The sequence below is a fragment of the Macaca nemestrina genome, chromosome 1 (assembly GCF_043159975.1).
Source record: "Macaca nemestrina isolate mMacNem1 chromosome 1, mMacNem.hap1, whole genome shotgun sequence".
Taxonomy (NCBI): Eukaryota; Metazoa; Chordata; class Mammalia; order Primates; family Cercopithecidae; genus Macaca; species Macaca nemestrina.
This window is the reverse complement of record NC_092125.1, coordinates 17,150,691-17,166,055: the sequence shown is the minus strand read 5'-3', so window position 1 is coordinate 17,166,055 and position 15,365 is coordinate 17,150,691. Positions and strand designations below refer to the sequence as shown.

General features: G+C 42.6%; 1 protein-coding gene across 9 annotated transcripts in view; it reads left to right on the top strand.

The window, feature by feature from the left end:
• LOC105499180 (DISC1 scaffold protein) overlaps positions 1-15,365 on the top strand; it is a 426,110-nt gene that overhangs the window by 379,627 nt on the left and 31,118 nt on the right. Inside the window, exon 12 of one of the 9 annotated variants that reach the window (XM_011771662.3) lies at positions 15,237-15,354. The exons of 6 other annotated variants lie outside the window; for them this stretch is intronic. In XM_011771662.3, the coding sequence (XP_011769964.2) occupies positions 15,237-15,354 (118 nt within the window). Of the gene's footprint in view, positions 1-5,802; positions 11,401-15,236; positions 15,362-15,365 lie in introns of those variants that run through there. 2 more of the 9 variants (XM_071074273.1, XM_011771665.3) reach the window with 2 other exon arrangements.

Genomic DNA, 15,365 nt, shown 5'->3' with positions numbered 1-15,365 from the left:
TCAGCTGTTGCTGGGAAAGGGGAAGGGACTCATTCCAAGAGCAACAGGAAGGAATCTAGGGTATGGAAGTTGGGGGCGGGATGATAGATGTATTCTCTCTCTTGATTGTGGTGGCAGTTATGTGAGTATGCATATGTCTAAATCCATAACTTTACATCAGAAAGAATGAATTTTACTGTGTATGACTTTACAACAGTGATTTAAAAACTTTTTTTTTTTTTTTTTTTTTTTGAGACGGAGTCTCGCTCTGTCACCCAGGCTGGAGTGCTGTGGCCGGATCTCAGCTCACTGCAAGCTCCGCCTCCCGGGTTCCCGCCATTCTCCTGCCTCAGCCTCCCGAGTAGCCGGGACTACAGGCGCCCACGACCTCGCCCGGCTAGTTTTTTTTTTTTTTTGTATTTTTTAGTAGAGACGGGGTTTCACCGTGTTAGCCAGGATGGTCTCGATCTCCTGACCTTGTGATCCGCCCGTCTCAGCCTCCCAAAGTGCTGGGATTACAGGCTTGAGCCACCGCGCCCGGCAAAAACATTTTTTTAAATGTCTACCTATTTTAAAACTGGGCTATAGATGTTTGAGTCAGTGCTTTTGTCTCAGGACTGTCAAAAGGCAGTTTGGCCTGCCAGAAAGAGCACAGGGCTTGAGTCTGAGTCTGCTGTAATCCTCAGTTAGGCCTCTTACAGGCTGCATCTCCACATCTGTTAAGAAAAACACCACCACGACATGAGAGGATAATGAAAACTATCTCATGAAGCTGTGATGAAGATTTAAATAAAAGGATGCATCTCCAAGTGAGAGATGCGTACATAGTAGAGGCTAATTTGTGTTAACTTTTGTTCCTATCACTCTTTCTGGCAGTCACAAGCATCTCTAAAATGCTTGTTGTATGCCTAATGCTAGCAACAGCTATTTGTTTGGAAGAGGGTGTTGCATGACTCAGTCTCCAGGCTTAACTTTCCCTTTTGCCTGAGGAGTTTGGGGGTGCCTGAGATTTTTAAATTTTCCTTTACATGTGTAATATACTCACTTTTTGTCAAAAAGTAGACATGAGCAATGAGTTAGTGGAAGAGACCCAGGCAGAGAAAGGTTTCACGAAGGAAAGATCTCGTTTGTATTTGGGTCCGGGATTTTAGACTATGGAAGGTACAGGGAAATGATAACAAGGGTCTCATGAGGAAGGTGCTTTTGTTTTCCTGCCTGTGTTTTCCAGGGAGCCATTGAAGTCTGGGTACTTTGCATTTAACCTGTGGCTAAAATGTCTATTTGCTTGCAGGTCTGGGTTGGTTTTGCTTTGGAACTCCCTGCTGGGTCTGAGCATCCTATACTGGTTTCTCTACTGAAGCTTGATGCCCTGAAGGCAGTCAATTTCCTTTTGACCCAAATCTTCCATGAAAAATTACTGACTTCTTACAGAGGTCCACGGGGAGAGGAGTTTTCAAAGCCTTTTCCGTGCTTATCTGGCCAACGTGGTGATGTGCATTCTCGTGATAATTTGTTATCACAAGGACTTTGTCGTTAATTAACACCTTCTCTGTGCCTACGGTCCTTGCCAGGCTGCTGAGCACCATTCCCCCATTTTACAGCTCGGCCCATTAAGGCAAAGCAATTTGCTTTGGATTTTGTTACAGAGGAAGTCAGCAACAGGGCTCTGTGCCAAACTCAGCATGAACTTCCTCGAATTGTAAGAGCCCTTTTCTTTTCCAGTTTCATGACAGCTCTCCTCCAAGCCTGTCTGAGGACTCTGGAAACTATCAGCTGCTATTGGCCCTGGTTCATAGATGTTACAGTAATTGTATGGGGGCCGGACAGGAGCCAGGGAAATCGTGAGCCAGGCTTCCTCCGCTGTGAAGTGGCTCTTTTGTACTGGCTGTTCTGGCCATAATACCTGCGTAATTTTTTTCTTTCCTGTCTGCAACCTAGCCTGCGGGGTGCTTTCTGTTTCCACTCCTCTTCCTACATAATGGGCTCCCTGGACAGTATCGCTCCCCCAGACTTCTCATCCCAGCTGCTTCCTTTCTGAGCCAGTAGCTCTCACTAAAGAGGCCAAAAGAGGACGTGGCAATGTTGAGTCATCGCGTGCAGTATGTGAGTAGCCAGTGTGTGAACACGGCTGCAACGAAAGGAATTAGCAGTAAGACACAACACAACCGTGTAGCCTCATCTGTTCAGATTGAGGTCTTCAAAAAGCATTGTAAGTTTAGGGGTGGAAAGGTGTGATACCTTTCCTCAGCCATCATAAGGGCTAACACTCCTATAACAAACACAAGTTAACAAGAGAAAAACATAACACATTAATTTAATCAGTTTTACATGACACAGGAGGCTTCAGAAATGAAGACTCAAATGACCCGGGGAAAACTATTTTTATGCTCAGGTGTAATGAAGAATAGTTAGCTATGAAGGAATGTGATTGGACAAAATGGGTGTAATCTAATGGTTATAGCCTGGGGGGTGAGCGGACCAGCAAGTCCTGTCTGTTCAAATTCTTCTTGGACACTCTGTGTAGTATTTATTCCTCTTGGCTATGGGGCAGGACTTCTCTGGATGGAGGGTCTTCAAGGGAGAAGGAAGAGAGTGACCTTTCTAGGTTTTATGGTTGCTTTGGGGGAGAGGAGTCCTAGTTTCTAAGACTGGCTTTGAGGAAGAGGAATTCCGGTTTCTGTGGCTTGCATCCAGGGAGAAAAAGGAGTGTGAGAGAGGAGGGCAGGAGAAGGTCAGAGAGACCTTGCTTCTGAGCCTTCCAGTCTCCTTTGGTTCAAAGTAGTCAGCATACCACAGTGTCACACTTTGGGGTATCATACTGGGAGCCACAACATAAGTATCTCCATTCCTTTTTACTCAATTTCACATGAAAAAAAGGCTGGAAAAGGTGATCCACAATGAAGATGTTTGTCCTCCTTGTCTTAAACTGATTTCTGTATCTAGAAATGTCTCTATTGGGCAGAAGTGCTTCCTCTTCAGCCATAATGGGTCCAGATCTGAGTCTTTCTTTTCTCTGACACTTACTGGCCCTGGGACAGCTGGAAACTCACTTTGACTCTCCAGGGAGCATATCCCCAACTACGTGATCTCTTGATACCTCTCCCACTTTTGAAAAGAACTGACAAGGGAAAAATGTTCACTTACCCATCAGCTGGTTTTGCTCTTTTTGTTTAATGTCTTTGGGCAGAAAGCAAAAAGCTAGGGCATGAAGAAAAGTTCTGTCTCCACTACATTTTGAAGTTTTGCAAACTCAGCCATCTTTCCCAAGAGTAGAGCAGTAGAAGCAACCAGGATGCAACCAGGGTTGGTAATTGGTTGGTTAATTAAAAAGTCAGAAAAGGCAGAGAATCATAAAGGATGATACGTGTGTATTTTCAACCTTTTTGTTTCTAGCTGAAAACGTGCCCTCTTATTTGCTGTTCATTCGATATAGGACCAAGGATTTCTGTTTGTAGAGCCTGCTGATTGGCTTTTCACATGACCCTTCTTGTGTAAACCTCACCTATCATGCATCATTAACAGTTTCCACTTTTGGTGTCTTTAAAGTGGACTGTAAATTTTTTTTTTTTTTTTTTGAGACGGAGTCTCACTCTGTCACCCAGGCTGGAGTGCAGTGGCTGGATCTCAACTCACTGCAAGCTCTGCCTCCCGGGTTCATGCCATTCTCCTGCCTCAGCCTCCAGAGCAGCTGGGACTACAGGCGCCCGCCACCTCGCCCGGCTAGTTTTTTTGTATTTTTTTTTTAGTAGAGACGGGGTTTCACCGTGTTAGCCAGGATGGTCTCGATCTCCTGACCTCATGATCCGCCCGTCTCGGCCTCCCAAAGTCCTGGGATTACAGGCTTGAGCCACCGCGCCCGGCCTGGACTGTAAATTTTAAGAGCACTTGGAAAACAATTCTCAGCCTCTTCCTCTCTCTTAAATGTTATTGAGTCTTTCCAAGGTTTCCAACTTGCTTTTCATGGAGACAAGCACTTTTTTTCACACTAATATATCATTGCTCTCCATAGTATTTATTTAGATCGCATAATTAGGATTTTTAAATACAACTGGCCTACAGAAGTTAAGAAACAAATGCAACTTGACCAATAGAAACAGAAGTGCGCAAGCTTACCAGGGCCCTGCCCCTGGCCTGGCCTTGGCCACTGAATTTGAGAGAGAAAGCAGAGCCCAGGGACAAGCTGGCAGGTGGATAAGAGAGGTGTTTCTTGTGTTCAGTGAGCTGGCTCCTGCTGGTTTTCTCAGTTAATTACTGTCATCAGCTTCTCAGCCTCCTTCACCCGCCCAAGGGAAGGAAGGGGACTCCTCTGATCTGCTGGCTTCTCCTTCTTTCGGAACATGGTGGAACCTTGCTCCATGCTCCGGGGCCTCACGGTGGCCCTTTTTCCACTAATTAAAAATAGTTCAGCACTTCTGAGAAAAACAACCTCAGGGCTCTTGGTGACGCCGTTCACCTTGGAAATTCTTGTCATTCACTGATGCAGACTGAGGGATCGATAGCAGGATGGCCTCTGCCTGAATGGCAAGGACTCATTTTTGGCATTTGTAACAGAGGAAGTGTTATCCAATGAATCCTCAGTGGTGTCCTGGGAGTAGCTGAGAAGTTTTGTAATGTGGAAAATGAAATAGTTTCCTGTCCCCTCATCATAGCTACAGTGCATTTGATTTCCCCACCACTTGGCAGCCAGGGCAGTTAAAGTCAGGAGCTTCTGGACCCCTACAAGCTGGTCGTGAACTATTCCTGCCCTTCCTAGCTAGCAGCAGGCAGGAGATGAGGACTGGGGTTCCAGGAAACGCCTGTGTGAAATTTTCTTACCTCTGCCCAAGACTTGCTGCACTGCCTTTTTCAGTGCATAATTTAACGTTTTCCGTTCTGTCTATGCTGGTGTTTCTGCTTTGCCAGCCACTGGTTGTTCCACACCCCCTCCTCCACCCGGCCCCCAGGTATTTCCTGGAACCGTTGATTATGGCAGAGCAGATCTTATTTTGCTGATATGATTAGGAACCTCAGGCCAACAAGCTTGGGTAACAGTGAGAGAAAAGAAGAGTGGTCCTTTGCTCTTTTTGTCTGAGTGCCTTTTGAGAGAAAGAGTAGATACCACCAACCAGAGCATCCCTATCTATTTCCAGCAAACTACAGAGGTGCCTGAGAAGGTGCCTCTCAGGCACCTCTGAGCACCTCGGGCACCACCTTCTTTAGGGTGGGAAGCAAGCTCTCCCTTGGAAGGGGTAACATCCAGAACCAGGATTAAATGCTGACATTTAAAAACAGTAACTATGGGAGTATCATACTTAAACAGTTTACAAAAAAACACTAAGTTCAAATTTGTTTTACTATAAAGTGAACCTGGATGGAGTTTGGGATTTGATTCTGTCTTCACAGTTTCCTTTTACAGTCCAATATTTCTTAGCTCAAAGAACACATTCCCTTAAAAGGAATCCCTCAAATCACTTTTCATTTTTGTTTTCTTATGCAAAAGGGCCTTAGGGTTGGATGTCCCTATCCCCAGAATCTGAATCCTTCTGTTAAATGGGGTGTATCTAGGTACCAGCCTATGCCATGAATCTCATTTTGGATTCAAATGGATTATTTTCTTAGAGGGTTCTAATGAAGTTTGGTTTTATTCAGATTTGACGATCAAGCCCAGTGTGCTTAAAGAAAAGCAGTTCACATCCTCTTGCATGATCGTGTAATATAAACTGGAGCTTTTCAAAGGTTTCCCTTCAACTAAACTAGAAACCACAGGCCAATTAACATATGCCAATTAGCAAGCAATTTCTTCTTCTAACAATTTGTTTCGTTCTGTTAATTACTTTTATTTAGAGCCTGTTTCTCCGAGCCACCTTCAAAACAAGCATGCAGATACTTGAAGACAATTCATTGTTTGCTTTGACCTAAAGAGGTCTAAATATTTCAGACGCTTTCTTTACCACTGATGACATCTGGATGCTTTTAAAAGAAATACGCAGTTACTCAGAGTAACCGTATAATTTGAATATTTGGATGAATACTCGTATCAGAGTAATAAAGATATACGCTTAGTGTCTCAATTTTGCCTCTCTGCTTATTGGCATTTACACGACTGTAGAACTCGGCATTTATATGAAAAGGCAAACACCATAAAATCTATGTCAAATACATGTGAAATATATTCTTTGTGTTGTGGGCAGGCATTTGTTTGAAGTAAATATTCTTTATCTAGATAGTATTTTAAAAAGAAAGAGAAAACCATATTGCATTCCTGGAATGTATTTGCCAAGCATATATTTTGGAAAACAGCCCAAAGGAACATATTTAAGATAGTGATTTTAATACTACACTAAGGAAATGGTTTGATGCATCAGCTAAGCTCACGGATGGTGGTAATCACATCGGGTTTACCTCAAGCCAGAGGAGAACGAGTGAGACTTCACGCTGTAACAACCATTATGAGGCTCAAGTAGCATTTTTGGCTTGTAAGCATGTGTGTGTGCTGTGTTCAATTTTACGTTTTTAAAATTTTAAAAAAACTTAAATACTGCTATAGCTCCAAAATATGTAAAATATGTAAACAGTTGGCTTGAAGGCCATAAAGGAACACCTGTCCTTTTTGTGCGTGTGTTTGTCTTACTGTGTAGCCTGTGACTTGCACTGCAGGAATTAAATTTTTTTTGTGGATTGGCAAATATACTTTTGTGGATAGGTATTGCTGATGTCTTATTACACAGCCAAGGGAAATAAGGATCTGGGTAAGCAGTTGAGTCACAGCAAAGAGTACCATATCCAAGGTGGAGGTTCATGCTAGAGTTACAGGTACTAACCCCTCCCCTGCACCACTGATCCCTAGCAAGGGTAGAAGTAACTGATGACTTCTCAGCACAGCCCCCAGCACAATGTCTGAAAGAGAGACCTGAAGGGTAACTGCCTGCTTTCTCAGATTAATCTTGGAATCCTAGCAGTACTTCTTACTTCAGTTTTGAGATTTTTCTTATTCTATTTCTTGACACTCTTTCAGACTTCACATAGCCCCTCCCTTTAGAATAACTCTTGACAGCATCTTAAGAAATAGACTATTTAAATCATCTTGATCCAGTGACTCAACCCAAGGTGTAGTCCGTCTGCTCAAATTTGTGGCAAATCTCCACTGATGATAAGATTTCTGCAAATGTATGCTCTATTAGATGTGGAAGCTTTTCCTAAGTAGAGTTGGCAGCCACAGTAATACCCGCCTACCTAGCAATTTAATGTAAACAGTTACCTCTTCCAAAGGTATTTTCTATTCAGAATAGAAATAATAAATATGATTTCCTCATCACTCTAGATACAGCCTGATGAGCTATTGTTTCCAGATACTTTCTCGTATCAAAACAACCATTATTATTTAGTAATATATTCCCTACACTTTGAATATAAGCTCCAGTTCTAAAATTTTAAATGTTGGTATCTTCCAAATGTCACAGGGAAAGACTTAAGCCTTGTTATGGGAACTATAACTAAGTAAAAATGTCCTTGGAGACCCTGGTCATGGAATTTGTGGCTGTTCTTCTCACTGGGGCATGTGGTTTAGACATCTGCTCAGGCTAGCAACTGAATGCTTTTCTGGGTATACACTTTTATAGAAAAATGTTTTTTGAAAGTCACTTTAATGGGAAAATCCTGCCTAACAAAGGAAATCCCATTTTCTGTTTTTAAATCACACTCCCTGAGTTGGATGAGCAGGACAGAAATTTGACATCAGCTCTAATTCAACACAGCTGAAAATTTCTGCCCAAACATTCCCGCCTATGGGTTTTGATCATGAGGTGAGTTAAGCAAATTATATTTGAAATATTGCCTGACTGAGTCGGTGCTACTGAATCATTCCCGTGTGGAGGGACAGCAGGGAAGACGGTAGGGCTTTCATGGAGGCCAATAAAAGCCATGTGTGTACAGCAGTACTGTGGAGGACCCCAGGACCCCATGGCTGTCCCTGTGGCAAGAAAATTAACCCAGGCTGTTCTTGGTTGCACGGAGGCAAAGGCATGTGTTCAGCATCCAGAAAGCTGCTTCTTGTTGGTTTGCCTTCCTGGCTCTTTATACCTGGGTGAAATGATCTCTTGGAAGTGTAGTCTGAAAACCAGCACAGCTTCTTCCAAGTTCTCATAAGATACAGGAGTCTCCATTCATTGCTGCAACAAGCATTACTGGGCACCTTTTATGAGCAAGGTAGGACGATAGAGGCAGGGGCGGGACATCATTCTGTCATCATCTGGTGAGGAAGACAGGCGGTTGCACACGCAGGGAGGAACTCCTCTTACCCAGAGGCAGGCAGGGTTGGAGAATCGGGATTGAAGTGTTCCTGGAAGAAGTGGAATCTGCAGGGTTTTGAAGAGAGGGGGTGTTAGGTGTAGCAGTCAGACCATTTACCTGTTGTAGCTGCTTTTCATTCTGACCCGCAGGGAAAACAATTATTCCCAGGGCTAAATGATGGGATGGATGTTCAGAAAGGAAAAAATATAATAATTTGAATTGCTGAAAGGACCGCCTGACAAGACAAATTACTGGAGCGTCTTCAAAGACATTTTGAACTGCCAAGCAACCTGTATTTTAAATGATCCATTCAGAATTGCAAATCCTACAAAACTCCATTTCGGCTAGGAATCCTGGTGGCTTTGTAGTGGGTGGCATTTTTAATTATCAAGTATCAGTCATGCAGGCTTTCTCTTTTTTGGTCACATTTAATTTAAAACACAAATGGGAGCAAAAGTTACAAATTGCACACAGAGAGACACTCGGTGTGTGAAGTTGTGGACATGGTTCAGACTATGTTTATTTGGAATCTACAGAGTTGATGGGAGAGATGGGACCAGATACTCATGTTCTTATTAGGAAAGGAGACATTCTCGCCACCTTTCCCATGTGCCCACTTGCTTTTCTTTGCTTCCAGCCTGGTATTTTATGGACTTGTGAATGGGGGGTCCTTGCATCCCATCATTGCATCCCAGGTTGTCATGGCCGTCATCACTGTCACCTCCACTCAGTATGCCTCTGTGTCCTGGAGGGAGCATATCCCTTTAATAAGACTGAATGCTCCAGGAATTGAGACTTTGCAGAGTTCTGAGGGTAGAAGGGAAGAGAACACCATGTCTTCAGGCGCTCGCTGTTTGCTTCTCTGATTTCTTTCCATCACCACTTTGTCCAAGTTACATGCCTCTTTGGCTGGGTGCAGTGGCTCACGCCTGTAATCCCAGCACTTGGGGAGGCCAAGGCAGGCAGATCACCTGAGGTTGGGAGTTCGAGACCAGCCTGACCAACGTGGAGAAATCCCACCTCTACTAAAAATACAAAAATTAGCCTGGCATGGAGTCACATGCCTGTAATCCCAGCTACTTGGGAGGCTGAGGCAGGAGAAACGCTTGAACCCAGGAGGCGGAGGTTGCAGTGAGCCGAGACTGCACCATTGCACTCCAGCCTGGGCAACAAGAGCGAAACTGTCTCAAAAAAAATAAAAATAAATAAAAATTAAAGGACTCTTCGAGCCTCTTGTGTGTAAAAGAAGGAATTGAATCTTGAGGATGGTTCCTAGGACCCCTACCAAATCCAGCAGCACTCTCTGCTTCTAGGTATTAAGATTCTCAGGGAAGGTTTCCGACATGCTTAGTAGCCGTGAAGGAGGCAGAGCTTTGTAAATGCATTTGCTGTCCTGGGAAACAAGATGGTGTTAAGATAAGGAAGTTCCATTTCTCTTGCAGTTATAACCCAAGGCAGAGCCTCCTGATTAATACACCTGGCTTACAACTCACTATTTTGGCTTAAACAGAAATGGCAGTGCTTCCAAAGCTTTCACTAAGGATACCTTCTTTGAAAAAAGGTTTCTTTTCTTTTAAAACAAGCAAACAAACTCTCTTCAACAGCTCCCATTATTTATTTATTTATTTAGCTTTCTACGAAGGCTTAACAAATAAAACAGATAAAATTAGAAATTGGGGTAGGGTTGACAATAAAAACCCTTTTCCTCCTACCAGGGGATCTCTGCAGAATAAGGCCTAAAGCCCATTGGTTTGAGAGAACATACTCCAGCAGGTACTTTCAAAGCAGGGGAAAAACTAGAAGTGGTGTAATACGCTCGATGCTTCCTGCAGAGACTATGCCGTCTTGTGTGACTGTAACATATAAACATCACGTACCAGGAGGACATGATTATTTAAATAGACAGCAATGTTGTCCTTCAGTCTAGGCAGTGGGTGTGTCCCAAGGCCAGTGTGAGGGCCCAGGAGACAGGAATCTGTATGTTTCTTACCTTTCTGCCTCTCATGATGTGAGCACCTTGCTCTGCTAAGTGTCCACTGAAGAAAGAGCCACTTCTCCTAAAGCTGGAAGAAAGTGAGGCCCTGTGGGTTGGAATCAGATATGTTGGACTTACTGTGGTATATCTTCCTGAGGAATTTTCTAGGAAATTTTGACTATACTTGGTGCATACACACACACACACACACACACACACACACACACACACACCCCTCAGAAAATGTGCCTGTACTGTTCAATAACTTACATATTAAACTAGGAGCCAGGGATCTGGGATCACTGACCAGTGGCGGTGGCCACTCGTAATGTCTTTGTTGCACTTCCCAGCCTCATGGCCATAGTGCCCTGCTTGGGTAGGAGCTCCCCTCCCTGAGAGGTATTAGCACTTTAGTGAGCTCCAAAAGTCTCGTCAGTTAGCTCCCTAACTAGGTACCAGTGAAGATGCACTTCTTGCTAGCATTTTGCAATAGTTTTATCTACTCATGTGAGGTTCTGTGTAGGGACAACCCATGTAAGCCCACTGTTTTAGCTACTATGGCTGCATCAAAATCACCACAAACTTAGTGATTTAAAGGAACTATTTAGGATATTTGTGGATCTGTAGATCAGAAGTTGGGGTGGGGCACAGTGAGGAGGGTGTCTCTGCTCCACAATGTCTGGGTGTTAGCTGAATGACTTGAAGACAGGGGCTGGGACCATCTGAAGGTTCCGTCCTTCCCAAGTCTGGCTGTTGACTAGGGCTTTAGCTGAGGCTCTCATCCAGATGTCTATAAACAGCCCGTCCATAGCTTGGGCTTCCTCACAACATGGAGGCTGGGTTCCAGGGTGGGTGATCTAAAAAGACATGTCACCTTTTATGACCTGACTTTGCAAGTCAGGCAGTGTCACCTTCACTATGTTCTATACATTGAAGGAATTTCAAGGGCCATCCAGGTTTAATAGGAGAAGTAATAAACTCTGTTTCTTGATGGTGGAGAGGCAATGTTCCAGAAAAGTGTGTTGCTGTGACCACAGCTACACTGCCATACCTGGGCATGGTATGGAAATGGCCAAGGAAGTTTTGCCTAGTCCCTGATTTATGGGCTAGTAGGCAGGACCTGGGTAACTTTGCACAGCTGATACCCATGGTTCTTTTTTTCTTTCTTTCTTTCTTTCTTTTTTTTTTTTTTTTTTTTTGAGGTGGAGTCTCCTCTGTTGCTAGGCCAGAGTGCAGTGGTGCGATCTTGGCTCACTGCAACCTCCGCCTCCTGGGTTGAAGCAATTTTCCTACCTCAGCCTTCTGAGTAGCCGGGACTACAGGTGTGAGCCACCACACCCAGCTAATTTTTGTATTATTAGCAGAGACAGGGTTTCACCGTGTTGGCCAGGATGGTCTCTCTTGACCTTGTGATCCGCCTGCCTCGGCCTCCCAAAGTGCTGGGATTACAAGCATGAGCCACCACACCCAGCCAATACCCATAGTTCTGATCCCACACTGCTCTCTCTGGACAGACAGATTTCTTTGGACAGAACAGAATTTTTCATCAGATTGATAGAAACATATTAATCTACTCTCTCATCAGCTGTCAATTGTCAGTTTAGGTCTAAACTAATTCTATTCCCAAGATTTCAAGTGAGAGCCTTATAGTAAAGTAATACATCTCTTAAGTCATATCCACCTGGTTCACATTCAATATCCTCTCAGTTCAGAATCACAAGCTGTCAGACCAACAAGTAGTGGCTGCTGCACAAGCCTGAGAGAGATCCTGTAACTGCCTTGGAAAACCAGCCCCACAAAAGAATGCCAGTCAGATCTTCTGTTAGCTAACAAGGTGACTTGAGCTCTGTGAATTGTTCCCTTATGCTATATTCTTTGTTTTTTAATCTCTAAAAAACTAAAAAAAAAATTCAGGTAAATTTCTTCCTTTTTCGTTATGGTTCGAATTAGGGTTTTTGGTAACTTTTTTCCAAATTTTAGAAATGTTAAAGGTTCAGGCAAGTATAAAGAAGAAAATAAAAATTTCCTGTAATACTGCCCCACAAAATAATAATTATAAATATTTTAATGCTTTGCCTATTTGAGTTATTTCATCATCATTAAATGCTCTTTTATTAAAAATGACTTTAGTGGCTAAATTCAAATCTAATATACCAGAACTTATTTTAACTATTCCCTTTATTGTTGGACAGTTATTTCCTCTTTCCCATACTTTTAATGCCATCATTTTTGCATGAAAAATCTTTTATTTCTATTTGACATATATGTGATAGGCATTCTTCCATGCTTATTACAAGGGCTTAATAAAAGTTATTTCAATTTAAATGAACAAATTATTTCTTTTTGATAGATTCCAGGAAGGGAAATTATTGGGTCCTAAGATATGAACAATTTAAAATGCTTGTTATGTGGTCTGAAATTGCTTTCCAAAATTTATGCCATTACTATCAATCTGCACATAATTTAAAAAGGCAAACAAGCAGGAATTATATGTTTGGGGGAGAAATGTAAAACTGTATTTTAAATTTGTTTAATTTAGCTTTGATTTCATATTTGTTGTAGCTGTAAGATGAAGATTGAGTCATTTGATTTCATTTAAGGGTGTTTTAAATTCCTTGGTTTTCTGTTCTGAGTCTATGCTTTTTCTCTCTTTAAGTGTGTTTTCAGTCATATGTATTTTCCTGCTAACAGTGTATTTTTCTCCTTCCTGTATGATTTGTGGTTTCATGACTGTCAATCATTTTTTCCCAGATGTTCTTTTTCTTAGTGTCTCATTTATTTCATGTGTGATGACGGTGTTACTCATTATCCAGTTCCTACACTTCCATGTAATCTTCCACCCTCAATTTCACATCTTTGACTGATAATTTTATTTTGGGATCAGAAAAAAATATATACATATATATATGTATCTGTGATTTTTATATATTTGCTGTGTTCTCACCACTGTTATGGTCAATTTCAAGTAAGCCTTCCTGGGTGCTTCACATTAAAGTTCCTTTAATTGTGTCCATATGTCCCCACAATTGTATGTTATTGCCACTAGATTTCTTTTCTATATACACTTACTTGCAGTAAATGTGTATAGCTCATTCTGTAGCTTGTAGCTCATTCTTCAATATACTAGACTTCTCCAGTATTTACAATAGTTATTTGCAGTTCCCATTAGCACTATTTTATTCTAATGTAGTTGGCCATTGGCATGTAAATTTTAAAGCTAATATAGCAAAAGTCAAATTATATACCTGAATTTAGTTGTTATTTGTGTATCCTGATTATAATATTATATAACGCATCATCTCCAAAGACCTTTTAACGGGACTATTATCGCACACCTGGGCATTTTGATATTATTGTGTGGTATTCACTGTAGCTTTTGTAGTAACCTTGTAGTTTAAGCTGAATACATATCTTAATCGTTTACCTTAGGCGTTTTTTTTTTTTTTTTTTGAGACGGAATCTTGCTCTATTGCGCAGGCTGGAGTGCAGTGTTGTGATCTCGGCTCACTGCAATCTCCGCCTCCTGGGGTCAAGCGATTCTTCTGCTTCAGCCCCTTGAGTAGCTGGGATTACAGGCACCCACCACCATGCCCAGCTAATTTTTGTATTTTTAGTAGAGATGGGGTTTCACCATGTTGGCCAGGCTGGTCTCGAACTCCTGACTTTATGATTCACCCACCTCAGCCTCCCAAAGTACGGGGATTACAGCTACGAGCCACTGCATCTGACCTGCAAAAATTTTTTAGTGTATCTTCTAAGCTTTTCACTCTTAGTTGAGGAAATATTACCTTTACATTTAAGTTTTAATTCTGAGCTCATTTCTTGCTTCTCCCCCTGCTTTATTCTAAGAATCTCTATCTTCTGTTCTCGTTTTCTTAACCTTGTTTATTGTTTTCCTTTACAAGTCTGTGGCCTTCTACATGCCCAGCTTTCAACTTGGGGCCCTGGGATGAATGATGAACCCATGGCCCTTACCCACAGGGAACTTACCTCACTTGAGTGGACACAGCACTTATCAGAATGATTGCCCTACAAGGTGAAATTATTATTTGGGGCCTTTGAAGGAAAGGTTGGGTTTCAGAGAAGAATGGGGAAGAATGCATGGGCAAAAAGAACAGCATGAGAGAAGGCAACCAGGTTAGTCTGGCTGGCAAAGCTTAGCTTGCCTTTAGGAGAGTAGAGGGGATACAGCTGAACCATGGGCTTTGTGCCGGGTCATATGAAGGCAGAGTTTAGACTCTGCTCTGTGGTGGTTTTGTGCAGGAAAGTAACATAAAGAAGGCCCTTTTCTGGCTCATAGAAATAAGTTTGAAGGGAAAACGTGAGAGAAGGAAGGAGCTCTAAGACTCAACTGTTCATTCATTAAATCAATCAATACTACCTGCCTGTCATGTGCCAGATACTATGCCAGGGACTCTAGGACCAGCAACAAGCAAGACATCATCATCCTGCTCTTATGGGGCTTAAGCTCCCATATATGGTGGTGGTAGCCGCAGCTGTATGTGCAATATACACCTCATGGCACTTATATTCTAGCATTCAGGGACTGTGGTCAGTGTGTAAACAAATATTCAGTGCCCTAGTCAATTCCTGTGTCCTTAAAGGAATATTCCCTTTGTCCTTACAGGTTAGCCCAGTTGCTGCTATGACCCCCTCCCCACTTTTTTTAGAATCCCTATTAAATTTTGAATTTGCCCATTGATACAGCTGGAAGATTCAGAGTTTCTGTTTGATAAATCCACTTTGGGACTTGACATACTGGAAGTAGCACTTTGAAATGACCAGACAAGGGAGGTAGGCTGTGGAACTATGTAGACAAAGCTCATTCTTTGGTCATAACTTGAAATCCGTTCACAGCTTCTCAAGTTTGATCCCCAGGGGAGACACAGGCCCTAGCACAATTCTGACTGAGGTGCAGAAACTAGGAGAGCTCTTTCCAGGAAGCTTCCCTTTGTGTACGGTCTGTGTTCACGGCTCTAACCAGTGATCTTGTTTCCCCCACCCCTCTCGCCAGGAATCTTACATCCTTTCTGCAGAACTTGGAGAAAAGTGTGAAGACATAGGCAAGAAGCTATTGTACTTGGAAGATCAACTTCACACAGCAATCCACAGTCACGATGAAGATCTCATTCATATCCTTTTC